Genomic DNA, 24,350 nt, shown 5'->3' with positions numbered 1-24,350 from the left:
CTGAGGGACCATATCTGGGCTCTCTACTCTGTTCCACTGGTCTATGTGTCTGTTTTTATGCCAGTACCATGCTGTTTTGGTGATCACAGCTTTGTAGTAAAGCTTGAAATCAGGTAACGTGATGGCCCCCATTTTATTTTTGTTTTTCAACATTTCCTTAGCGATTCAGAGTCTCTACTGATTCCATACAAATTTTTGGATTATTTGCTCCAGCTCTTTGAAGAATACCGGTGGAATTTTGTCGGAATGGCATTAAAAGTATAGATTGCTCTAGGCAGTATAGACATTTTAACAATGTTTATTCTTCCGATCCAAGAGCATGGAATGGTCTTCCATCTTTTTGTGTCTTTTTCAATTTCTTTCATGAGTGTTCTGTAGTTCCTCGAGTACAGATCCTTTACCTCTTTGGTTAGGTTTATTCCCAGGTATCTTATGGTTCTTAGTGCTATAGTAAATGGAATCAATTCTCTAATTTCCCTTTCTGTATTTTCATTATTAGTGTATAAGAAAGCCACTGCTTTCTGTACATTGACTTTGTATCCTGCCACATTACTGAATTGTTCTATGAGTTCTAGTAGTTTGGGGGTGGAGTCTTTTGGGTTTTCCATATAAAGAATCATGTCATCTACAAAGATAGAGAGTTTGACTTATTCATTGTCAATTTGGATACCTTTTATTTCTCTTTGTTGTCTGATTGCTGTTGCTAGGACTTCTAATACTATGTTGAACAAGAGTGGTGAGAGTCTGCCCAGGCCTTCTGACCCCACCTTCCCGGGAGCTCACCAAACTGCTGCCTGAGGGAAGAGCCACCATGCAACAGAGTCCTGGCTTCAGATTAACAGCCACAAGTTCAGGGTCCTAGGACAACCCTCATTCCCAGCCAGCTGGCTGCCAATTCCAGGGTCCCTGGCACCTCAGGATGGATAATTGGCTAAAATGACTCACAGAACTCAGGAAAGCTCTGGATTTAGGATTAATGTTTATTTTAGTGAAGGAACACAGACTGAAACCAGCCAGAGGAAGAGATGCACATGACAGAGTCCAGGAGGGGTTTAAATAAACATGGAGCTCCCAGTCATTCCCTCCCCACAGAATCAAGGGTGGTGTGGCCCCCATCCAGCCACAGTGTGTGACAGTACCCACAGAACATTCCCCTGGCCCTTTGGTGTTCAGAGTTTTTACTGGGGCTCAATCACATCCTGCCCATGTGGCTGACCTTTGGTCTCCAATCCCTCTGGGATGTCAGGCTCATGGCTTTAGTTCCAGTTCCTCTGGAGGTGAGAATGTATACCAACTGTTTCAGAGTTCCCATCACAAATCACACTGTAAGGCTGTGCAGCAGTCAGAACCCTAGGCACACAAAGACACTCCTATCAGGTAGGCCATTCGAGGGGTGAAGAGATCACCCTCTCAGTAGCCGAGAGCCAAGGCCAGACCGCTCTTTAGGTAAGGTTAATTCTTCCTTGTACAATAGGGCATGCTACGAAGTAAGGACGCAAAGATGCAGTGTGGCATAGCAGTTAGAAGCCTAGGTATGTTTATTTTATTTTATTTTATTAGATTCTATTCATTCATTTGAGAAAGAGACAGAGAGGATGAGCAGAGGGAAGGGTAGAGGGAGGAAGGCAGAGGGGAAGCAGTCTACTCCCACTGAGCTGGGAGCCCAACCCTAGGACCCCACGTAACCCCAGGACCCCACGTAACCCCAGGACCCCACGCAGGGCTTGATCCCAGGAACCCGAGATTATGACCTAAGCTTAAAGTTAGACGCTTAAGTGGCTGAGTCACCCACAAGCCCCAAGCCTAGCTTGATTTTAAAGTTTCCAGTTCCAGTGCTGGCTTTGCCACTTTTGAGCTTAGTGATGAGCAAACTGCTTAACCCTTGTTCATGCCTACTAACAAAGTTGGAAGGCTCACAATTCCTGATTTCAAAATTGATGACAAACTACAGTAATCAACACAGTGTGGTCTAGCGTAAGAATAGACAAACAGATCAATGAAATAAGTCCAGATATACACCCTCACATCCACAGGTGACTGATTTTCAGGGAACCCTCCCTGAAGACCATTCAGTGGGAGAAAGAATAGCCTTTTCAACAAGTGGTGCTGGGATAGCTGGATACCCATATGCCAAAGAAAGAAATTGAACCCCTATCTCACACCATATACAAAAGTGAACTCAAAATGGATCAAAGACCTAAATGTAAGGGCTGAAGCCACCTGTTTAGAAGAAAACAGGTGTAAACCTTCATAACCATGGGTTAGACTATGGTTTTTTAAATACAACACCAAAAGCACAAGCAGCAAAAAACATATATATGTAAATGGCACCATCAAAGTAAGAAAGTTTCTGTGCTTCAAAGGATAGCCTCAGGAAAGCGAAAAGGTAACCCAAAGATTACTTGATTTGCAGAGAAAAACTGCGAATCATACATTGGGTCTGGGATTTGTATGTAGAAAATATACAGAATTCTTAATAAGAAAAAGACACTTAATCCAATGAAAATGGACAAAAGATCTGAATAGACATTTCTCTAAAGAAGCTCTACAAAAGGCCTAGAGTATACAAAAAGTTTCCTAACATCATTAGTCATTAGGGAAATGCTGATAAGATACCACTTTGCAGCCATTCCGATGATTGAAATCAAAAGACAGACAACAACGGGTGGGGGCTAAGAGGTGGAGAAATCAGCGCCCCAGTATAAGGCTGATAGGAATAGAAAAATGGGGGCAGCAGCTTTGGAAAATGGGCTGGCAGGCCCTCAAGAGGTGAAGCAGAGAATTACATTATAATCCAGCAAATGTATTCCTAGGTAGACATGCAGGAGAATGAAAAACACTTTCCACATATGAACTTGTACATGACTGTTCATAGAACCATTATTTGGAATGACCAAAAAGTGGAAACAACCCAAGGGTCCATTATCCAGTGACCATCAGGTAAGCGTGGGTCTTTTATTCAGCCACAGAAAGGGATGAGGCACTGACGCCTGCTACCACGTGGATGACCCTTGAGCACATCCCACCGAGTAAAGGACGCCAGACACAAAAGGCCACATATTGTATGATTCCATGTATAGGATATGCCCACAAGAAGCAAATCTATAGAAACAGAAGGTAGATTAATGGTTGCATAAGGTTGGGGAGGGAGGGTTGAGGTTGACATCTAAGAGGTGAGGGGTTTCTTTTTGGGGTGACAAAAATCTTCTCAAAATGACTGTGGGAGGTTTGCCCAACTCTTTGAATATGTAGTAAAAGCCATCAGTCATACTTTCTAGAAGGATGAATCATGTTGTGTGTGGACTATGGGTCGCTATAGTTGCTTAAAGATAGTATCAAAGAAGAGTGAGAAAGGGGAGGAGGGGACGAAGAAAAGGTTCTCAGGACACAGTGTGATTCCTGATGCCTGGAGCCACCTCTCAGTCAGGCCCTGACCTGCCTACCCCTGGTCTGACACTGGCAGCTTGTACCCCAAATCTGTTCTGTTTGGCATGAGAGTCATTGCATGGGAACATGTTTCTAGTCAGACCAGCTATGCTGCACACTGGTCTGGTGAGTTTACTTCCAGCTCCTCTCAAGCCAGCAATGAAAGTGAGGAAGAACTTGGGGTGCCGTGCAGCCCTTCTGGGCCGAGAGAACTGCTGCAGAGGCAGCCCAGGGGTGGACAGCCCAGCGAGAGCGGTGGTCCTACCCAGCAGTGCTTGGGTTAAACCCCCAGCCCCTGGAGGGTTGTCAGAGAGTTGGGGTCCCTGAGCCACCTCAATTCTGCGCTGCTCGAGGCCTGGCCCCCAGGGCTCGGTGCTTCATGGCAGTCCTCAAGGCCTGCAAAATGGCACCCTGGCTGTTCCGCACGTTATAGTCACTAAGTTGCAGCAGGCGATCAAAGTCTTCCTCCTTGTAGGTCATGTTGAACAGGGAGTAGGGCGAGTTGGTCCCAGTGAGATCCACCTGGCCCGCCGGGAGCTCTGCAGGGCTGCGCTGGACACCTGCCCAGGGGTGAGAGGGATTAAGACTAGGACCCAGAGGCCTCCAGAGCTGGGCAGGAGGACGCCTTGCGTCTGGGCAAAGCGGTGGGCTGCTCCTCACTAAAGGGCTCCTTGCTCTCCCTCCAGGCCTCTGTGTCCTTTGCCCAGAAAGAGAAATGTGGAGAGTAGGTAGAGATATGAAGGGTTTGCTGCTCCCCACACTTCCTTGTGGCAATGCACTCCCACTCCTGAGGCAACACCATGGTATCTGTTTCACCTTCCGGGGCAAGGAACAAACGGCTGGACCAGAGTCAGTCATCCTAGTGAAGGGTTCTTAAAACTCATGATGGAAACAGGAGTCTGAAAACCAAAGGGATTTCTGCTTTTTAAGAATCAGTCTTTGTTGAAAGAGAGAGAGAGAGAATTCTAAGATGCCGGCTGAGCCTGTTAAGGGTAAAGCTGGAAGGTGTGGAATTAGAGCGGGAACCAGAAAGCCAGGAATAACACACAGAAGAAGTGAGGCTTCTCCACCTGAAAGGTCTGACCAGTTGGCAGGAGGCAAGTCTGGAAGGCATAGTGATGAGGTTTTACATTTCAGGGACCCCCAGAGTAGAGGCCCAGCTTCCTGAGAAGGAAGGGCTGGGGTGGGAGGGAGAAGCCAATTGAAATCTCAGGTAACGTCAGGAGAATCTGAGAGCCTGGGGTGGGGGGCTTCTCGGTCCCAGCTCCCTGGCCCTCCAACAACGTGGTGCCAAGCCGGGGTGGAGATGGCTGCAGACGGGGATGACGCAGGAAGGCCTCTGGAGGCCCGGATTCCCACACACCACCCCAGGAGAGCAGAGGAGGCCAGGTACAGCTGAGGTGAGCAGGGGTATGTGTGTAGCAGGGGAGCCTGGGGTCATGACACAGGACAGCAGCACTGTGACTTTGCCAGCAGAGTGCTCTGCAGGGACATGGTGTCCCCAACAGAGATCAGCACACTGCCGGGTCCAGAACTGGGTGGAACTAGCCTGATGACCCCTCCGCCCGCCAGTCCCCATGGGAACACCGGGAAGCTCGAAGGTCATGCCTCCGAGGGTCTGGCCTGCCAGGCTTGGGAGGAAGGGAGGGTATGCCTTACCAGGGGCTGAGTGGTCCCTGAAGGAGGCGTTGAGCAGAGGGAAGTGCAGCAGGAGTGGGGCATCAGGGCAGGAGGGGTCTGAGAAGAGGTGGCACTCTGGTGGCTGGTGTTGGTCCTGAGGGCTGGGCTCCACCCGAGGGAATGGCAGTCCCCGGGCCCTGCAGTACGCCTCAGTCTGCTGCAGTGCCTGGTTGGGGGTAGGGGGCCCAGAGAGAACTGGCTACTTCCTGGTCATCTCATGTCAGTGCTCTAGAAAATGCTAGAGCTCCAGCCCAACTGGACTGCTCCATGTTGGAACAAGCTGGTCCTGGCCTGTGTGTGGTCCAGTTACAAAACCCAGTGTCTCCTCAGAGGGAGGTGAAGTATTCACTTCCAATGAATCCAAGTGGTCAGCCAATGTTGTTCGGTTAGTATCTTCAGGGGAGGCAGAGACCTAGCACTCTGCTCCATCTGGGATTCTGTTGCTAGGTTATGCAACTCCACAGAGCCTTGAGCACCTCAGTAAGAAACCCACTTCTGTACCAGAGCCCTATTCCTGCCCCCATACTGCCCTACTCCTGAGTGCCCAGAGATACCCTGAGGTAATGGTTGTGGACAGGTCAGGATCTCCTCGCAGATTCTTCTTGGGTAGGTGCTTCCTCCCTGTCCACCTGTCCTGGGAGCCCAGCACCCCAGCACCTCCATAGCCCTTCCCAACCAAGAGCCCTGGCAGGAGTCTGTGAGTCAGAGCCTGTCACCCTTCCCTCCCCTTGGGGGCCCAGGAGGTCAGGGTCAGTGGCCCAGTGGCTTGCCCCTGGAGCATGGCCTGGCCACAGGGTGTCTGGGGTTCCCATGGGGCAACCAGAGGCACCTCAAAGGACGAGGGTAGGGAGTAGTCGAAGGAGAGAATGAGGTCCAGCCTGCGGCCTGGCCGGAACATGGAGGGACAGCTGGTGTTGAGGAAGTAGCCGGCATCTACCAGGCAGAGCTGGGGCTCCTGAGGGGTTAGCTGGTTAGCAGTGGAGTCTAGCGGGCAGTCTGATGGGGGAGGCAGTTGACAGTCAGTTTCTCGGCCACACTGCAATTGCCTCCATGTCCCCTTCTGTCCTCTGGCATCACTCTCTGTGAGGACACGCCACCCAGCCCTTCCCAAGACCTTCTGCAGGCCGACCCCAGAAGGGTATGCCATGACTCACCCACCCCCAAGTCCTCTGCCAGTCCTAACCACGGTCTCTGTCCCCACTGGAAGCCCAAGCTTATTCTCTAGGGAGACATGGCGGGGGGGGGGGGGGCGCCTTACCTGCCCAGGTGGAGAAGTCTTTCTGGCTATAGTAGTTCTGGTGCAGCTGGAGGCCCCGGAGGAAGTTGCAGCTGTGCTGGTGGAAAGGCCTGCCCGTCAGTAAGCCCTTAAACGCCTTGGCCAGTGCCGTCCCGGGTTGCAGCCATGAGGCCTCCAGCCACGAGGAGGTCTTCAAAGAGGCAGGAGACTCCTCTGGGCTCAGAGAAACAGATGTTGGTCAGGTGAAGGGCCTGGAAATGCCTGGGCCTGCTTCCCCTCGGAGAGTGTCCCTCCCCCAGCATCTGAAGAGGAAGCCGCCTCTCAGCCCAGGCTCCCCTTCCTGCCTCGCTTCTTACCCAGGTTCCTGATCTTGTCCTTGAGGTGCTGCTTCCGGGTGTCCTCAGAGCTGAGGAGGTCATACCAGACATCCAGCAAGTTCAGGGACAAAATATTGCTCCAGATACCTGAAGGCCAACCCCCTGACTAAAGTCAGCCTCAGGCCTCAACACTTGGCCTTCCATCACACACAGGGCGGGGATGGAAAATGGGAGGCAGGTGGGCTGCTCTCACAGCCCTACCCTAGTGTCCCACCACCCCCTCTGCTGGGGGCTCTGCCAGACCTGAGCACAGGAATCATGCCCAGTCAGGGAGGCCTGGCGCAGGACCGGCCACAATGTTCAGAGTAACCATCACTCACCTTCCAGAAAGCAGATCCGGGACTCAGGGAGCTTCCTCATCAGCTGCCCCATGAAGAACTCAGAGCCGAAGAGTTCACTGGGGACAAAGGCTCCATACTTCAGGAACCCAACTTCATAGGGGGAAAACTCCACCCACTCTATGGGAACAGGAGCAAGAGGCAGGAATGAGAGGCAAGTGGGGTGGGGAGCGCCCCAGCTCTGACAGGGGCCAATGATGCTGCCCCCAGCCTTCTCCCTGCCTGGCTGATTCCTGAACTGACCATCCCCACACCCAGCCCCTTGACCACATCCCCACCACCACCCCCCACCAGGTCCATGGGCTCTGCTGCCTGGCTCATCAGCCCATCAGAACCGCCTCTCTTCCCAGAAGGCTGAGCAATCTGTGTAAGTTCCCTGTCTGAATTCTCTAAAGACCCGTGCACAGGGTGGTATGCGTGTATGCATGTGTGTGCATGTGTGTGTGTGTGTGTGAGGGTTAGTGGGCAGGGCTAAAGATTGTACCCTTGAAGTCGAAGGTCTCCAGATTGTTCTCTTTGACATTGAGGCTCAAGTAGAGGGGCAGAGGGTTCTGGCCCTGCTCCAGTCCTGTTTTCTGTTCCGACAGCTTCTGGTCCATCACCTGGGGTGGGAGGCATGAGGGCCTAGGTGTGGCTGGGAGCACCCTAGAGGCAGTAACTCCACCAGGACTGCGTGGAGTGGAGGGGGGCAGAGGCTGAGGGTGAGGAGGCAGCTCTCCATTGGACTTTGGATGGCATGGGTGGGTGCACCCATCCAGTTCTCACTCCCATTCCCATATTCTGACCAAAGGCAGGGGTTGCCATGTAAGGCTAAGGAGGTTGCACACTGCGTATCTCAAGAGAATGCCATTCACAAGGACTATGGTGTCAGGAGTGACATCTCTGCTCCTGTGGTCCGTGGCCCCCTCTTTATGGGTTGAAGGGTGGAGGGGATGGGGACACTGATGCACAGACCATACACACACACACACACACACAGTGCTTTCCAGAAAGGACACAGGGATCCCCTTTTACAATATACACTATAAGCTCCATCAGGGGACAGGCTGCCCCTTCTAGATTTACATGAATGCAGTCCAAGTCTCGGCCCCTCCAAAATGCTTTCCAGGCATCCTTGGCTCTCCCTTACCTGCCCCCCTCTTTCCTGCTTTGCACAGTATGAAGTTGTACCCCATTGTTTATTCTTGCCTCTGTTTCCAATTTTCTCTTCAATAAAATACCCAGTTCTGCCTTGATGGCAGGGACTATGGTTTGCCTTTTGGGACAGCACTCCAGAGTTCTTGGGGCAGAGAAAGGTCTCGTTCCATTCCGGACCAGAGATGCCAATAGGGTTCATGTCCAGTATCAGCAAGGTTAATGGTGGTGGCTGCCTGAAGCCGCCCTTGGGAGAGAGCCTGCCCCAGGCTGTGGCTGCTTCTGACAGAGGGAGACACGTAGCATGGACCCACAGGCTGCTTCTGACAGAGGGAGACACGTAGCACAGACCCACAGGCCCTCTCTCGGGGCTCTCCGAACTGGAAGGCACCTCACTCAGCAGCTAGACCTTGGAGGTTCCCAAACTGCCTGATCTGCCCTTATCAACTGATTTACCCAGAGGATGTGCTAAATAGATGACTAGGTTACTTCTGAGAATCAGCAGAAGCCACTGAGGAATGTTCTTCAATCTCCCCAGATGATTCTGATGATTAGCCAAGTGTGTGTCCCAGGATTCTAGCCCCACCTTCCCAATGAGGAGTCCCCCTCCCACACCCATGGCCAGGACCCTGCATTCCCTGGTGTATGTCTTCCTCCCGCAGCCCTCTGTCACTGATGGGTCCTCTTCCTGCGCCCCCTCCCCAAGTTCTGCAGGAGTACTCTGCAGGACCTGAGTTACAGGGAAACCACAGGAAAAAAATCCCCCAATGCAGCTCAAGCCCCTGGCGCTCTGTACCATAGCGACAAGTCAGACCCACAGCTGTGAGTGTGTGTGGGTACTGAAGAGGGAGGGAGCTTGATTAATAACTGTGATTTCCCTTCTCAAAGTCTTCTGATTCGGGAATCCTGTTTGCCTGCTCTTCTGACATGTAAGACGAGGGGAAATGTGTCCTTTTGCTCCAGAGGCACCGTTTCTGACCTGGGGGAAAAGGGTCAGCTCACCCCCTCCATCTACTGAAATAGTTGAAATACTGAAATACAGTATTATTGAAATAATACTGTATTCTTTTTCCTTTTAATAGCTCACCAGCAGCGGCAGGTGCTCCAAGCCCCGCCCCCATCCCCCCACCCCCATTTCCAAATGAGTGTTCCCAGCCCTGCAGGTCACCGCTCTGATGACTCAAGTGTCCCCAGAAGATGTGGGAGCTGGGTGTGGTGTTGGCGATGTGTTGACATGGTCTAGGCACTGTATGGGCAGGGGGCACTAAAGCCAAAACCTTTTTGGCCAGAATTGAAGAAAAACATGTAAGACCTTAATTCAGGAAAAGACAAGAGAAAAAAGGGTGCCAGGGTCCTGGGATTAAGTCCCACATCAGACTACCTGCTCAGCCCCGAGTCTGCTTCTCCCTCTCCCTCTGCCTGCTCTCCCTGCTTGTGATTTCTCGCTCTCTCACTCTGCGTCAAATAAATAAATAAAATCTTTAAAAAAAAAAAAAGATAAGAGAAAAATTATGAGTTTCGTCCTGAGGAATGGTGAGCAACTTCTAAGAAGTTCAGGGCTTGCTAGCAAAAGATAAAAGAAAAAAGTTTGATAGACATGGTTTGAGAAGCACTGATTATAACTGGTATATTTTACAAGCATGTTTTTGTTTTGTTTTCAAAGCCTGAAGCAGTATTCTAGAAGTGTGTAGGCTAATAAAACTCTGTGTAAAGTTCAGGGTATACTATTTCTGTAATAATAATATTAACGAAATTGTGATTTCTTATGGAGTTATATTTTCTGATATTTAAAATGACTTTTGGAGCTGTATATTGGCATAAAATAGAGATAATAAATGCTTTTATCCAAAAACTTATATTTGAAATACACACTAAATTTATCTGATTAAAGAATTATTTTAAAAAGCATACAATGAATGTTAGCTTTAAGACATAAAGCATGATAACTAAAAAAAAAAAAAAAATTGAAAAGCTTTAACATTGAGACAAAATTTTTTAAACCACATGGGTGCTCGTGCCACAAGATTTTTTTCTTGTGAACCAAAAACACCCCAAACCTTGTTTGTCTTTTACAAAATGACTATGAACCTTGTGCCTTGTACCTTCAACCTTGTTAAGTCATTACTTGAGGATCAAATGGTAATTAAATGAAAGTCTTATTTATAGCCTCAGATCAAACTGTATTTTTTAGCACCTCATAAAGTAAACTGTTAAAACAAGCTTCTCCCAACTCTATAGTAATTAACTGCCACCACCAGGCAGAAAAGTCTTTAATAATTCACAACTGAATTAGCAGAAGTTCACAACTGAACATGAACTTTAAAAGCATATCTGAAGAATACATAGGATATATTAATAAAATAATATTTCAAGTAGTTACATGGGTTTTAAAAATTAAATGCCACTTCAATAAAAATTCTTTTTTTAAAAGATTGATTTATTTATTTTAGAGTGTGCATGAGAGCAGGGGGAGGGGCAGAGAGAGGGGGAGATAAGCAGATGTCTTGCTGAGCAGGGAGCCCCACATGGGGCTCCATCCCAGGACCTTGAGATCATGACCTGAGCTGAAACAAAGTGTCTGATGCTTCACCAATGGAGCCACCCAGGTGCCTCTCAACAAAAATGCTAACATCTCTCATGAAACATGACTAGCTGATTCTATTACATGTATAGAAGAGCAAAGGGCCAGAAGGAGCCAGGGTGATGTTGAGAAAAACCAAGGTGGCGAATGGTGGTAAATCTGCTCTATTAGATACCTGCATGCATTACAAACCCAGGGTCTCTAAATCAGTGCAGTGTTGGCCCATGTTGGAGAATCAGCCCCATTAGAATGGAAGGGAGCTCAGAGAGTCCCATAAATATATGAAGGCTGTCACAGGATACAAGTAGTGATGCAGATTTGTGGAGAAAAAAGAATAAGTGGTATTAAGTTTAATATGTTTGCTATTCCTATGGAAAAAAAATAAAACTGGGTTTGTGTTCACATAATACCTGAAGATCTATTAAAGACTAAGTCCTAATTGTGAAAAACAAATCTTTAAAACTTTTATAACAATATATAGGAGATTATAACTTTAGGAGAGGGAAAGATCTTGGGAGACTCTAAATGCACAAACCATAAAGGAATAGAATGATAGACCAGATTATATTAAAATGATGCATCAAAATCTAGTAGAACTGATAAAGGATTAATATCCAAAATCGATAAGGCATTCCACAAAATAATATTAGAGGTGAATTAATAGAAAAATGGAAAAGGATTGCAGTAGGTAATCCACAGAAGAGGAAGTCCCAATGAGAAATATACATGAAAATATTATCAGTCTCACTAAAAATCAAGGAAATGGGAAGCTACAATAAAATTTTGTATGACAAAAAAAATTTTTTTGTATGACACCCATAAGATGAACAAAAAATTAAAGGTCTGAAGAGCGTGTAGAGAAAAAAACATGGATACACTTAGAGTGGAAGTGTGAATTAATGAAACCTTTTTTGGAGAACAATTGGCAATAGGCAGGAAAGCTGAAGATGCATTTACCCAATGGGCTAAGAACCCCAACCCTGGGTATGTATCTTCGAGGTGCAGAGAAACTCTAACATCTGTGCACAAAGAGACTTGTTCAAAACCATTTCTGCAAGGAACACTATATTTTTCTTAAGGATGTACAATAAAAGGTATATACAATAAAATATATAATAGAGGTAAATAAAGTATGTTATGTAATTATATGTTATGTATTATATAATCCAATCATGTATACAGACTGAAGATAGAAATGTGATGAGAACCCCAAATTCAGGATGGTGGTTGCCTGTAGGGGTGGGAGGGAAATGCGACTGGGAAAGCTTCCACAGGGGCTTCAAGTTTTTCTGTAACATTATATTTCTTAGGCTTGTTGGTGAGAATGGGCATATTCATTACATTATTCTTTATGCTTTATGCATTTTCTTAGGTCTGAAGATTATTATAATATTTAATGATAAATATTGTTTATATAATAAATATTGTTAAACTAATACATTAAAAATAAGAATGGTTGGTAACTTCCAGGGAACATTGCTCTTACCAGCAAGAATAAAAATTAAAGAAAAAAATCCAAAGTAATTCATTTTTGGTTAGTTTACATGATAATCTTTCTTGGTCAAACTTCTGATGCCCTAAGATAAGGAAGGTATGAATCATTCCTCTGCTAATGTATTTGATGGTTTACTTTTTTATAACAAATGTTAAGGGTACTTTTTTGTGTGTTTTAGTTGTTTCAAGTTAATTCAGATAATTATATGTGGTAAAACAATAGTGGAAACAAAAGAACTGATTTCAGTAATTGTATCAGTTGATGTAAGATTAAGCAGTTGACTTACTAAACTTACCTTAAAGAAGCAATTTATAAAAAATGTTATCTGCTCAGTTTGGTCTTCATGGTGTTACAATAAACAGTAAAGAAATATAATAGCTGGGGTCCCTGGGTGACTCCAATGGTTAAGCCTCTGCCTTAAGCTCAGGTCATGATCCCAGGCTCCCTGCTCAGTGGGGAGCTGGCTTCTCCCTCTCCCCACTGCTTGTATTCTCACTTGCTATCTCTCAAATGAATAAAATAAAATCTTAAAAAATATATGTAATAGCTAATAATGTTAACTCTACAGCAAAGACCATTGAGTGTTCAGAACAAGCCTGTGAGATAAGTACTATTCTCACTCATCCCCACTGAATAGGGGCCAAAACCCAGGCACAGAGAAGTTAGTAACTTGTGAAAGAACACAGAGCTAGTAAGGGGCACTGAGATTAAACCCAGGCAATCTGGCTCCAGAGTCTGTGCTTTTAACACTACCATGAAGATACAGAAGAATATATTCTATATTGTAGTATTCATAAAATAAAAATTATTCGAGCAATCTCACTGCCACATAAGCATAGTGAAAGTTCTGTTTGCTTAACTGACCTTGGCACTGACTCTTCCCTAAGCTCCTGAGAGATTCAGAAATCTCTGTTTTATGGCCATGAACTGAAAAATAGCCTGACTCAAAAAGGCAGGATCCCAAAGTACAGCAGCCACTGAGACACTATGGCCCCTGCGTCCTTTCCCCACAGATCCCAGTCTCCTTCACCCAGTAGGAAATGCACATGCGCAGCAGCTAACTGCGTGGCTGCCCCAGGACCACAGGTACACGCTGGTCCAGCCTTGCCAGCATTGGTGCCCTACCTGGTTGTGCAGCATGGACTCCAGCACGAGAGCCCACAGGTCCACAAAAGTCGTGGGGTAGCCTTGCTGCGCCCGCAGCTCCAGCTCCTGGTGGTAGCTCGTTAGGCGCTCCGGAGAGAAGACCTCCATTTTGCTCTTGACCAGGTGCTCCCTGGCATATTTGATGGGTCCTTCAAGGTCCTTCTGTGACCACTCGGGGTCCCCGTAGAGGTGGGCCATTGTCCTGGGAAAATAAAGGGACAGTGTGACAGGAGGCAGAGGCCCCGGATTGGGTCACTGCGACATCTCCTTCCCACCCTCCCACTTCTCCCAAGGTGATGCTCCTGCAGCCAAGGTCCTGCCCATCTTTCTCTCAGATCAGCGCTGTCCAATTTAAACATAATGTGAGACACAGACATAATCTAAAATTTCCCAGTAACCACATTTTGAAAAAGTAAGAAGAGAGCAATAAAAATTAATTTTAATAGTATTATTTTAATTCGATATACCCCCAAATTCTCACTTCAACATGTAATCAATAAAAAAATTAACATAATTTTTTTTTTCAAACCAAGTCTTCAAAATTCTCTGTGTATTTTTATCTTTATACCACATCTCAATCTGGACTAGCCACATTTCAACTGGCCCATAACCACATAACTAGTGGCTACTGCATTGTACAGAACAGATCTAGACCCTACACCCATCTTCATGGGCCTGTCCTGAAGCCCTTGAAGACTGCTTGCCCACAGCTGTCATCTAAAATCCTCTGAGTTTACTCTCCTTTTACTGCTTCGAGTCACATTTCAGTAAGACACAAAGGAACGAATATCTAAAAGTGAGAAGTCCCACCTCATCATAGGCAGGGTGGGGTATATAGGAAGGCAATTTTGTCTTTAAGTAAGAGGTTAAGATAGTACCTCTTCATCTCAATTTTTCCATCTATATTATAGGGACAGTAAAAATTAAAAAAAAAAAAAAAACAAACCCTACCCTAGAGAGTGTTATGAGGATTTAAATGAGATAATCATGTTTGAAGAAAAAAGATCTACTGACTTGGAGTTCCTGACACATGTCAGATCAGGTGTTTTACTTGGGCTGCCCCAGGACAATCGTACGGAGTAAGAACTACTATTACCCTGTTCTGGAGATGAGTCAACTGAGAATCAAGGGAACTTGGTTGCCCAGTAAGGGGTGTTGCAGAGATTCAAACCCCAGCTCCTCCTGAATCAGCTGCCTTAGCCCTCTCCAGTAGCATGGAATGGGTGTCTTCCAACCCCTTCTCACGGGAGGACCTCTGTAATACCTACTTCCTCCCTTTTGAGAAAGCCACCTGGCACCCATCGGACTGTAGTGCTCACACCCTCTTGACTTCCACACATAGAGGGGTTCCCCTGGTGTCTGCTCCATTCTCCTCTAGGACCCGATCATCTCTGCTCTTCCAGTCCCCAGGCCCCTCACCATGTAGAACCCGAGATGCCACTGATGTAGGTGACACAGTCCAGGAGACCCAGCTTCTGCAGGGCCAACAGGTGGCCGTAGAGAGCGGTCATGGCCCGAGCACCTCCTCCTGTGGCCATAATGCCCACAATGGGGACCTGGACTGACACAGACACAGACCAGCTTAACCAGGACCAGGATGGAGGGAAAGGACCTCGGGGCCAGAGCCTGATGCAGTCAGACTTAGACCAAGAGCAGCCAACCTTTCCCTCTCCCAGGAAGTGACAGCTCTCAGCCCTGGATGGGGCCCAAAAGGGAGTGAGAACCCCACAGCTTACCACCCCCCGCCCCGCCATCCCCCACACAGCCACTCTCATCTCTGTTGACTGGAGTGTCTAGAGAGGGCGAGGATCAGGTACTTCCTTAAGGCCAGTCGAAGGTACTGCACCCACATTCCCCTGTACCCCAAACCTCATCTTCCTGTGGGTCTCTGTCCAGCTGCAGGATATGCTTGAGAGCCTTGGCCACCACCTGCTTCCTCCTGCTCAGGAAGGCTTTCTCCTCTGCACACAGATCGAAGCCCAGGTGCACATCCAGCTCCTTAGGGCTGGGGTAGTAGAGGATCCGAAGGTCAGGGAGGAACTGCATAGCTCAGCCACTGGCTGGCCACGCCCAGGATAGCTGCCATATTACCTCCTTGCTCTCAACCCCAAGGGCCACCCATTCCACAGCACTCCCTGCCTCATGACCACCACACACTGTCCACCCCAGATATGAATGTCCCTTACCAGCCCTCAGTCTTGAGCTGCAGCCTCACTCCTGGGGTCTGAAATCAAAGTGAGAGACTGGATTAGAATATTCTCAACCCTGAGAGGTATGTGGGTATCCCCTGGGGGCCTGGGCTCCCCATCTTTATTCTCACTGGCACTTCCCATCCAGTTGAGGCCACTTACATTTGTAGTAGGAACGGTAAAGGTCACCTCCTTTCCTACGGCCAAGGACCTCAGGGGCACAGTGAGATGCCCAGCTGACTCGTCTGAACTCCAGCTGTTACTTGAAGAGCTCTGGAAGGAAATATGCATTCATTCAACCAATCCTTACTGAGTATCTAGACAGACGAACACAGTCCCTCTCTAATAATATAATCACAATATTTACAGTGATTATAATTATACCACTTATAATGACATTATTAAAATACTTGCTGACATTTTTTGTTCTGAGTTGTGTATATGAATTGATAACAAAATAGGTAACGAACAGATGTTAGCAAATGTTATACAGGAGAAAAAATGTGGTAAAGGAAGTCCTAAGCAGTGTGATATGAAAAAATAAACAAAGGTGTGGTGTGGGGGGTCTATTTAAGATGGGGAGTCAAGGAGGGCCCCTCTTGGCTGAGATCTAAAGGAGGAGGAAGTGGAGGAAGAAGAGGAGGAGGAGGAAGAGCAGGCAGCCTCGGAAGCAGCCAGAGGAGAACCCCGAAGGCCCTTGGTGTGTTGGGAAAGCAAAAAGAGACATATAGGCTGGAGCATCATGAAAGAGGGGGAGCACAGAACAAAGTGAGGCAGCAGAGCTGGGCAAGAACCAGGCCATGCAGAGGCACAGAGATGGGGATTTCTTCTAAGACCATCGAGGCAGATGCCACTGAAAGGTTCAAACAAAGTCTGACAAGACAGGGGAGTCCCCACGCACACTCCAAGCTCCTGGTGATTCTCCCTATCTGCCAAAGGCTTGGTGCCTCTCTGGGGGAGTCTGGCGAGGCCACAGGCACCTGGCATTGGCTTAAGAGGGGCCCGCAGCAGCTGGAGCTGGCCCATGGCAGGGAGCTGTAAAGCCAGGACCCACCCTCACACGAGCACTCAGTTTTCCCTCCTGGGCTGCCATGTAATGGAAGCGGAAGGCAGAGGCTGGACCCAGCACCGATGTCTGCGTGTCTTCATAGGACCCCTTTAGCACCAGCTCCAGCTCCAGCTTGTCCTGGTCTAGGCAGAGAGTGGGCAGACTAGCACGAGGGGAACAAGAGCCAGGAATCCGAGCAGGGACCCCAGGAAACTGGCAGTATTGCTTGGACATGGGCGAGACCTGGGAGTTTGGACCATGAGAGCCAGGATTCTGGAATGGGCCCTCCCCAGCCCACTGGGTCCCACAGCCCCCATGGGACTCTCACTTCCTGCAACACACCCTCCCCCAGGTCAGGAAGACCCTCGAGGAGAACCTGTTGCCCTCATGTTGTGTGAGCAAGAAGAAAGAGGGCCCACACAGGTGTCCCAGCCACTCCATCTAGCACTGAGCAGGCCTCACCCATGACCGTGGTGGTGCTCCCAGCACGGTCCAGACAGACATCCAGGCAGGACAGCTCTCGGGCCTGGGGCAGATCACATCGTGGGCCGGGGGCTCAGCAGGGAAGGCTGAGGTCCCATCAACCTCACCCCCTGAGCCCCACTGTCCCCAATCCACCACACACTGAACAGGAAGTGGGACCAGAGTGGGACCAGAAGAACCGCCAGCCCCCTCCTCTGATTCTGGAGCAGTCGGGGGAAGCCCCACCTCCATCCTGTGCACCACCCCCCCCCAAACTTTCAAAGATCTGCTGAACTTGGTGGATCTCTGAAGGCCGCCCGACCCTCAGGCACCGTTCTTTCCTCTCTGTATTTCTCTGCAGGCTCAGACTGGAGAGTGCCTTCTCCCACAACTGCTCCCAAACAGTAGCACACAAACCACTGGCCTACAGGATGATGGACCAATGTCCCAGCTGTCCTCCAGCTGACCAGCTTGCCAAAGGAGCCCACTGCATTCTCTGTCATGCCTGTCACCTGATGCCCACAGCCCACTCAGCTCCTGACTGACTCTCTCCTTCAGTCTGACTGAGTTTACCTGCCCACCACCGCTCTCCAGCACCTCAGATAAAAAGCAGCTGCCATAGGTATGATGATTTTAACATGCATTTGTAAAAGTAACACTAGCCTACCAAGCAGGTCCTTGTATGACCCTGAGGGTAGAGGCCTCCTTCCCTCACACTAGGCCCTGCTGCCAGGTCATACCTGTGTTACAGGCTGGCGACCTTTGAATAGAAAGCTTCTAGTCCATTGTTTACCACCTGTTCGTGTTGCTGTGAACTTGTTGTGAGCTTGCACTGTTTCAGAAGTGCTGATCAAGACCCTCCACTGTCTCAAGGAGGAGCTAACTGACCCCTGACTCTGTCCCAGAAACCCCAGGTTGGAAGTGCAGTGCTCTGGAAACTTCCTCTGGGCCTCTGCTGTGCAGTGCTAACACCCCAGCTGGGCCTGGCTGGCCTGTCGCCCGCCATCTTCTGAGGCTAAGAGCTAGGAGTCCATCACAGATAATGAAACCCGTCAGGAACACCTACAATTCGCCCTGACACTCCCTCAGCCATCAAATCTTGGGCCCAAATCTCCCCCCAACAGAGTCTCGGCCTCCCTTTCTCCATGTTCTCTTAAGGCTCTGGCCCTTCCCAGTCCCCAGCCGCTGACCACAGCCCCAGGGGAACCACTGAACTGGGTGGCCCCGGGTGGTCTTGCCACAGTACCCTGTCTCTGCATATCCCTTTGGCACCTCCAGCCTCAGTGTTGGCTCTGGGACCCCTCCCTCAGCTTCCCCTCACAAGCCAGGGGAGGGTGGTTTACCACAAGGACGTTGTTGGTGATGAGGTTTTCTGGAGAGTCCGACCTGGAAAAATCAGAATATCCGGAGCTCAGCCTGACAATGCAAAAGGTCCCTGTACTGAGCTGCCCCTCACAGCACAGCCTCAAGCCCCCATGGGGCCTCCCTGGGTGATGCCAAGGGACCCCAAGTCCTGGATACCACTCAGGGGGAAGGAGGGGCTTCTGAAGATTGCCATGTGGGAGAGAGAGGGAGAGTGTGGACAAGGAAGCAGTGACCTTTCTCTCCTCATTGCTCTAAGAGGACCCCTCCCCTCCGACCCAGACGGGCAGGGGTGGGGGCAGGAGGGACAGAGAATCTGGGTCAAAGACATTTCCCTATATAAAGCCTGGGTCCTGAGGCACTCCCTGGGCTGTGTGATTATTACTCACGTTTTTTCCAGCTTGAACTCCACGTCCAGCTCCTCCTGTCCCTGAAATCAACGATGAGCAAGTCGTGAACATTTATACATCTTTAGAGGTGACACAGTTCTTTGACCATGCATTGTTTCGTCTCCAGCAGTCGCTCAGGGAGGCGAGATACTATACTCTTCCTACTTTACAGATGTGGGAAATGAGAATTGGGGGAAAGAGGGGCTGGCTGCCTACCCAAGTTAGCCACAGCTGATGAGTCTGCAGAGAACAGGCCTCTCTCCCTGGCAGGGCTGAAGGGGGACATAAGGAGAACAAGCCAAAAGAGGCTTAAGGATGCCCTAGTCCTCTTGAGAGGGACCTGACCTCAGAACCCCACCCTCCCATTCCCCAGCCTTCCCCTGCTGGAGAAGGAGCAGAGACCTTCATAAAGCAGGCCTTGGGCACCACAGGCAAGCAGTGATCAGGAGTGACAGAGTGCTCCCCCCAACTGCCGCAAGGGTGAGTTACGCAGGTTTTGATTGATATTAGGAAGTTCACCACCACCAGAAACCTCCCTCCCGTGACTAAAATCTCTGCAATGAGTGATTCAGTCTGTAACAGTCAGTTAAGCCTTCTCCTTTCCTACTACAATATAAATATCCCTGGGAGGGGCTTCCCTCTTTTGTGAACACAGCAGCATTCCAGCAGATGGGAGAAGCTGGGGAACTTCCTCAGCCTGGAGGGCAGAGGGGTGGGGTGCAGAGGGGTGGGACTCCCCACTCACCTGGGGACGCAGGGAGAAGGTCTTCCGGAGCAGCTGGCCTGGGAGGACTTCTGAGATGTCATAGAGAACCTTGAAGCAGGCATCGTCCTCCGTGACTGAGTCCTCATCATAGACATTTAGCTCCAGAACATTCTAGGGACCCGAGAACAGCAACTTAGCACATTATTTACTTATTACTATACTTCATACCTGTTGAGCCCTTACTTGATGCCCAGGGTCAGAAAAGATTATTATGCCTCCATACCTTGTACTTCAAAGTAAAAATAATAGTAAACCTTAAAAGCATTAAAAGGAAATCCAGCAAAGTTCCTAATCTTCCCCTGCTAATTTTTGTTTTTATAAAATATAAAATTCTTTCAGTGTTTCCCCACCACTGCACACTTCCCCCCCTTTGCTGTCCCCAAGGCACCATATGTACCAGGCATTGTTTTAGGAGTCTTCCATGCTTTATCTCATTTGACCTCAACAACCCCCTTAGGAAGGGGTTCTTACTGCCGCTGTTCCACAGATGGTCTTAGAGAGGACCAGCAACTTGCCAGAGATCAGGCTCTTAGACACAGGGTGGGTCACACGTTCTCTCCCACACAGCACACGGGACTGGGAACAAAGACACTCCTCCCCGGTGTCTCTTACTGAGCTCTGGAGGAAAAGTGTGCTCCGATAGGAGGATATAGCCTGTCCTTAGGTGGGTGGTCCTGGCCTTTACCTTGACCTGATTCTGGATTAGGAAACTGAAGGTCTCATTCCATACAGGATGACAGGAGTTGGTGATTGTTTTGGTCTTGAACTTTGTTCCAGGGACGGTTGGCAGCTCTAGGGTCACATAGGGGTCTGCCTCACTCACTGCCAACGTTAAGAGAACAGAGTAAGAGAGAATTCCTTACACTCCTCTCCAGGGGCCTCACCATGGTTCCTACCATGATCTTGGTGGCCACTGCGGGCAGCCCTCCCCAAGCCCCAAGTTCCCACCTGGGCCTTTCCCACAGGGCCTGGTCACCTCTACACCCTTGGAGCCTAGGAAACAGTTACTCACACAAGTCAGTCCAGCCCAGGTTCCGTGCCTCCAGGACCCTCACAGTGAGCCTCCAGCAGGCAGAGGCCTCCCCCTAGAGGGAGAGAACAGACTGCTCAGTCCCTCCTGCTCTGTCCCCAACCCCACCCCTCTGTGCTGAAGTTTCTCCTGACACACTCAGTGATGCTGCCAGGCATCCTGGGACCAAACAGCTTTCGCCCACCACTGCCCTTGGGGCTGTGGTCCTGGGCTGCAGCAGGAAGGGCATGGGAGACCAACCAGGGGTGGAATATGTGGAACCCCTTCCCCTCCGGGGACAGAATTGCTTCTGAGCTTCTGTGTGCTCTCCAGGACAGGGGAAGGACAGAGGCAGCCCAGACTCCCCCTCATCCTGGGGGCCACAGCCTGTGTGGGCTACAAAGTGTCTCCACCTGCTCCTTTCCAGCCAGTCACCATATCTAATTTGAGCATCATTGCCCATTTGTCTCTCCGGTCACCAAGAGCCTCTCAACCTCAGAAAGCCCACTGTCCCCTAGCAGGGTATTTTTCCCAGGGTGAAGCCCTATTTCTCATCATTTCTAAAACCATCACTAACACAGAGCATCACAGGATAGGCTGTGACAATAGATACAATGATGGGTCATTACTCGGGGAGGTTGAGTGGAGTGGGCAAGGCAGACTCCTAGACAGGATATCTGGATCTAAACCTTGGTCCTCTGCTTTCCTGCCGTGTGACCCTGGACAAGTCACTAAACCTCTTAGAGCCTTCATTTCCTCATAAATAGTGGGACTAATTAATAGAGGCTAAATGTGTTAATGTCTGCAGAATGCTTAGCAAAAAAGTAAGCAGTTTCTAGATAATTATTATTCATTACTATTTATTAAGGGCTTGTTCTGTTTCTAGGTGCTGTACTAAGCAGATATGTATTCCAAATTGATTTATCCTCTTGGCTCTCCTAGGAGAGGACTCTCATTTCCTCCCATTTTACAGATGAGAGAACTGAGGCTTAGAAAGGTTGCCGTAGGTCACAGAGTTAGCGGGTGATCTAGGTAGGATTCAAACCCAGGTCTTCAAGATCAGAGCTCACACCTCCCGTACTGTTCTATCTCCCCAGGACTTTGTTCCTTTGTTAAAAGCATGCAACTTTCCCCCACTGCCCTCTGGATACCTAAACAGTCGAATTTCATAGATATGTCCTAGACCAATACAGATATTGACTAACTAACTAATAAGATTCTCCTGAGGGCATTGGGTCTTCCCCTCCCCTGTTGAAATGTCCTGCTTTAATTGATGACTGACCCTGAAAGTTGTGAAGGGCTTCTCCAGACGGGATTCCCCGCACCCCTCCCCAGGCCCCTGTCCCTTCCCATAGACTCCTGGGAATACTTCCCTGCTGGGAGTCTCAGCCACTGTTTCTCCCTATGCAGGGACCCCAGGGCATCCTCCAGCCTCTTCCCTTTGGAGATGCTCGGTGCCAGCCCCCACCCATCACCGGGGATGTGACCTAAGGAATCTGATGTGGCTGGAGTTCCCCATACAGGAGTCCAACCACGGGATCTTCACCAGCAGAAGGAAAATGAGCAAGCTGCCTATTCCCCTGCTGGCCCCCAGCAACCCACTGTGGTAGGGAGGTTGCAGAGAGGAGGAGTGGACACTTCAGGCCCAGCCTCAGGCCCTGTATCTCCTGAGTCGTGCTGATCCGATGCTCCCGGGTCTTGGAGCAGGCCAAGTCCCAGGGCAAGTCCGGATGCCTGGCCTTGCCTGCCCTGCCCGCCCAGCTCCTGCTGCCAGGACAGGCTCCAGGCCCCTGTTCCAGCAGGAAAGAGGCTGGGTGAGGCCACTGCTGAGGCGCACTGCTGAGGCGCACCAGGAGTCAACTTGAAGGCTGAGTGTTGAGGGTCTGATCTTGGGGATTCAACCAATCCCAACAGCATCCGCTGGGGCTACGTGCTTTCCAGGCATGTGGGCAGACTTAATCCCTCAGAGTCGCTGCACCTTGGGCTTCAGTTTTGTCCCTGGGCTGGGTCTAGAGCAGGCAGAGGAAAAGGATGCCCAGCCTTCTCTGGGGAGATGAGGATGAACACAGGTACATCAGAAACCTCCAGGGCTGGGTTCTAGGGCTCCAGCTGCTGATGAGAGGAGCAGATGGAGCCCGAGCCATCCGGCCCCTCCACCGCCCCACTCCTGCAGCCTTGGGGTCTTGCCAGACTGGCATCTGGGCATTTTCATCAGTGTCCACTTGTTTTGGGGAGGAGGTCTTCTAGATCTCAGGCTGACAGGGGCTGGGGCAGGAGATGTTGTCCTTCAATGAAGGGGTCCCTCTCTATGTTTCTCAGAATGGCCTGGTACCTGACTTGAGCCAGGCAAGTTTTCTCCAGGAGCACCCGTCTGGAGCTACTTGACCGGATCTGACTTGAGCTTGGGTCTCAGGGCCAAGGCTCCAGAAGCCTGGCAAAGTCTGAGAATGAGGCAAATGCCTCAGGATGGTGAGCTTGACACACTTAGCCTCTTTCATGGCCCCTGCCTGGGGCACCAGGGGAGAACCAAAGAGCCAGTTCCTCTGGCCCTGGTCCACAGCACAGGATGAGAAATCTTCCTGAGAGAAGCACATGAAAGGAGTGGGCTAGCAGTCTATAGATCTCTTTGGCCTGGTGGCAACCTCCTCTCTTGGCCCAGTGAGTAACTGGCATGGGGACTTGGCCTGACAAAGCTCTGGGGACACACAGGGTGGTTTCTTGGCCCCTGCCAGTTCCAGGAGGCCCACTACCTGCAGAGGTGAACTATGGGCCTGGTGGGCTGTCCTCTTGTGACACGCAGCCACTGTGTTCTCTGAGGCGGTATGCAAGCTTTGGCAGGGAGGAGGGTAAGGACCTCTAAGGGGATTGCTGGCTGATCACTCACAGTGGAGGGAGAAGGTTCTGGTCTCCCAGGCCCTCCCTTCTATGGATGCCGTTCATCCATCCACCCCCTCCCCCACTCCCCAGTCCCTCGAACAGACTCTCTTACCCTTTGCCTCCCACCCTTGGCCCCTGCCTGGGCAGAGACCCCAGCCCTGGGAGCCAGGCCTTCCCCAGAGGCCAGAATCACCTTGATTTTCACCGAGTCAGGCTTCTCAGAATGCACCCCGGCCCCAGGTCCTGCCCTAAGTGATACCCAGGGGCTTGGCGACACTGTTACCTGGTGAGGATGGTCAGGGGGTCCCCTAGTTGTCAGTCTTTCCATACCAACCCTTCTGGCTCCACTCCAGATCCAGCTCCTGCCAAGAGGCCAGTTCCCTGGACGGCTGTCAGCAACTATCCTAATGGGATGGGGCCGAGAATCTGCCCGCCTCTGAGGAGCTGCAATCCTATAAACAGGTTGGGGCTCCACCCCTGGGTCACTCCCTTAGCCTAGCATCTTCCCCTCTTCCCCAAGAGGCTGGGCCAACCAGCATCTCCAGAAACCTCTGGCAGGGCTCCAGGAACCACAGATGGAGCACCCCTTTCAGACTGCAGATGCCCCAAGGAAGGGAGGAAGTCCTAGGAGCAGTAGTGGGAAGCTGGTTCCCCTGAGGCTGAAGGTCTGGCACAGGGTAGGGGCAGAACTGTGGAAACCCTGCAGCTTAGCCCCAGCCTGAACCAGGCAAGCCTCTTAGGGCTTGCTGAGGGCTGAGCATATGGGAGCAGACGAGAGAGACCAGACCTCCTTGGCAGCTCTCTGCAGCCAGGATCCTGGTTTTCATAATAAAG

The 24,350-nt window shown here is 49.9% G+C and overlaps 1 protein-coding gene across 1 annotated transcript; it reads right to left on the bottom strand.

Moving 5' to 3' along the window:
- Positions 1 to 1,689: 1,689 nt before the first annotated feature.
- PLA2G4D (phospholipase A2 group IVD) lies at positions 1,690 to 23,844 on the bottom strand (the record flags this gene model as incomplete). Its single annotated transcript, XM_082737723.1, has 20 exons — positions 1,690 to 3,986; positions 5,086 to 5,272; positions 5,936 to 6,102; positions 6,365 to 6,556; positions 6,700 to 6,807; positions 7,041 to 7,178; positions 7,543 to 7,660; positions 13,394 to 13,616; positions 14,834 to 14,970; positions 15,284 to 15,419; positions 15,601 to 15,638; positions 15,766 to 15,876; positions 16,658 to 16,794; positions 17,114 to 17,177; positions 18,457 to 18,499; positions 18,865 to 18,905; positions 19,610 to 19,741; positions 20,316 to 20,452; positions 20,643 to 20,715; positions 23,800 to 23,844. The coding sequence occupies 20 exons, from the start codon at positions 23,842 to 23,844 to the stop codon at positions 3,760 to 3,762; spliced, it is 2,454 nt and encodes an 817-aa protein (XP_082593849.1). The 3' UTR covers positions 1,690 to 3,759.
- Positions 23,845 to 24,350: the final 506 nt, after the last annotated feature.

This window comes from Mustela nivalis, assembly GCF_964662115.1.
Source record: "Mustela nivalis genome assembly, chromosome: 6".
NCBI classification, from domain to species: domain Eukaryota; kingdom Metazoa; phylum Chordata; class Mammalia; order Carnivora; family Mustelidae; genus Mustela; species Mustela nivalis.
The sequence above is the reverse complement of the archived record's forward strand: the minus strand, read 5'-3'. Positions and strand labels throughout refer to the sequence as shown.